This window comes from Salvelinus sp. IW2-2015, linkage group LG11 (genome assembly GCF_002910315.2).
Source record: "Salvelinus sp. IW2-2015 linkage group LG11, ASM291031v2, whole genome shotgun sequence".
NCBI classification, from domain to species: Eukaryota; Metazoa; Chordata; class Actinopteri; order Salmoniformes; family Salmonidae; genus Salvelinus; species Salvelinus sp. IW2-2015.
In genome coordinates, this window is record NC_036851.1 from 26737540 (window position 1) to 26740050 (window position 2511).

At 44.5% G+C, this 2511-nt stretch overlaps 1 protein-coding gene across 1 annotated transcript; it reads right to left on the minus strand.

Moving 5' to 3' along the window:
* LOC111970076 (E3 ubiquitin-protein ligase TRIM21-like) lies at positions 1 to 2005 on the minus strand. The gene is made up of 2 exons (XM_023996578.3): positions 1922 to 2005; positions 1 to 1282 (listed from the first exon to the last, which is right to left on the minus strand). Exons 1-2 carry the CDS (start codon positions 1944 to 1946, stop codon positions 9 to 11), a joined length of 1299 nt encoding a protein of 432 aa, XP_023852346.1. The 5' UTR covers positions 1947 to 2005; the 3' UTR covers positions 1 to 8.
* Between the last annotated feature and the right edge of the window lie 506 nt (positions 2006 to 2511).

A 2511-nucleotide genomic window follows, 5' to 3' on the forward strand; every position in this document is an offset into this window, starting at 1 on the left:
AGNCCAATTCAGTCAGTGTGATTGACAGGAGAGATGACCAATGGGGCTGAGTTTGGACCCTCCTCATTATCACAGGGGTTCAAGTATGGATATAGTTTCTCAGTGAAGGTACAACCAGTGAAAGAGTAGATATGAGACVTGTTTTCTACATCATAAAAGGAGATCTGACCCTCCTCGTAATCCACAAACACCCCCACCTTCTGGGGTTTCTGACTCAGGAAGAGGGAGAAAGGGGGTGTGTCCTTGGCTACATATTTATTCCTATTCATATACAGAGCCCAGAGTCCACCATCAGGGCTTACAGCTGTTGGGCCCTTCCTGATGATGGACTCTCTGGCCACTCCTACCTCCCACTCAATTTTCCCTCTAACCTGAACCTCAAAGTAGAATCTCCCTGAGGAGAAGCCCTCCTTTCCCAGGACCGATAGATAACATTCAAACCTCTCTGGGAGGTCAGGGACAATCTGCCGTATGTCTCCATAGCTCACTTGTTTCCTGTCCTCTGACACAATGAGCTTGCAGTGTGCTGTATCCGGGTCCAGAGTCAAATCCACTGACCACTGCCGTAACCTCCTCAGCTCAGGATCCCACAACTTCTCTATCTCTTTCAGAAGTGTGTCCTCCAGCTGAGACAGAGCTTTCCTCACAGTTCCTACATGCAGATCCCTGTGAACACTGATCTCAGACCAGTCCTTGATYGGGGATGGGGAGTTCTGGTGGAGGGGGTCCAGCTCAGTGCCTCTCCTCAGCAGCTCAGTGATTTCCTGTTCCAGCTCTTCAATGAGCCCTTCAGCCCGCCTCTCAGCTGCTTTCTGCTTCTCCTCAACCTCCTCAATAACCTCACCCTGACTTCTCTCAATGGAGCGCACCAGAGCAGTGAAGACCTCCACACTTCCTGCTATCTCTCTCTCTGCATCTCTCTGGCTGAGCTCTACTGAGTATTTGATGTCCTTAACCTTCTGCAGTCGCTCCTGGATCATCTGCTGCACTTGTGCTCCTTCCCCAGGCTTGGAAGAGGACTCCTCTCTGTCTGTGACCTTCATCCTCTTAAAATGATCTGCAACATCTCTGAGTGTTGTGTTTGTTTTTAGGTCAGGTCTTCTGTTGAATGTGTCCTTACACAGTGGACACTGGCACAGGGTAGTGCTGTTCCAGTATTCCCTGATACAGGCCTTGCAGAAGTTGTGTCCACATGGAATAGAGACTGGCTCAGTGAACACATCCAGACAGATAGAGCACAGGAACTGCTCTTCAGACAGGACATTGCTGGAGGTGGACATTTCTGAAACCCAATAGAAGACCAGAGTTAGAAATGTAGCTGTCTTCATTTTAGAATATTTTACTGCCCCCTGCTGTACTGGAGTGTTTGTTCAGGAACATGATTTATTGGTTGATCCTTTCCACTGGCTTGGATGGAATTCTGTGATCCCTCCCTAACCCAGAACAAGTCCCACCCACTAGACTACTTTAAAATGCTGCATGCCATCACAGGCATTTGTCTCTGTGTGAACAATCTTATTTTCCCCCTTCTATCTGTGGAGCAACCAGTTCTATAAAATGACTTCCTGGAATGAGTCAGCGTTGGATAGAAATTCATCTTTGATTAATAAATGGATCTTTAGAAGGTTAAACAAGAGTGTATATAGCTCTACCAAAATAATATTGGTTCAGTGTTCCACAGACGGACCATGCTTTTTATCCAGAGTAGGTAGAGACCAGATATCCAGGATGTGTGTAATTTGACCTACCCTTGCATATTATGGAGCAAAGTTTGTATTCACATTTTGAGAAGTAACTTTAAACGTACTTGTAACATTGTCAAGTCTCAGATTTAAGCCAGAATTGAACAAAGGTCAAAGAAAGAACAATAATTTAAATAATAATCACCAGTGTGTGCAGATTCATCTCTTTCTCTACTTACCTGGGTGYGTTTCCCCTCTTGACATTAGGTGGACTGTGTATCTGTATGTAGAACAACGAGGAGCAGGAGAGTTATGGAGTTGTACTTTCACTTTAGCTAAAAGTTCTCAACTCATCCCTGTTCTGCCCAGAACTTAACTGTTGCAATTTCTCTGTTCTTGTTTATTTGACAATTTTATATTTGTCTAGGTACGGGTGTTACGTTCCCCAGTTTCTGTGTTGTAGCTTTTGTATTTGAGTGTGTGTGTGTTTCAGGAGATAGCTTCCTGAGTTCTCCCCAACCAGCTGATTGGTCGACTCAATGGCTAATTGATGATTGGAGAGCTGACCCCGCCCCCTCGTCAAGAAGCAGCTGACTCTAATTACTATTGGCCCTATTCAACAAAAGTGGTTGAATGGGGCCTGAAATGACTGATATGCCTTCTAAATATAGTAATAATTAATGATCTATTGACTACTATATGATTACACCTTCCTTATAACTGTAAAATAATATATTTTGTGAAAATACAATATGGCACCATTTCATAGAACTGATGATATTGAAGGTCTTCCCTGCTGGCTCTGAGCAATGCACAGATGCCATTCAAA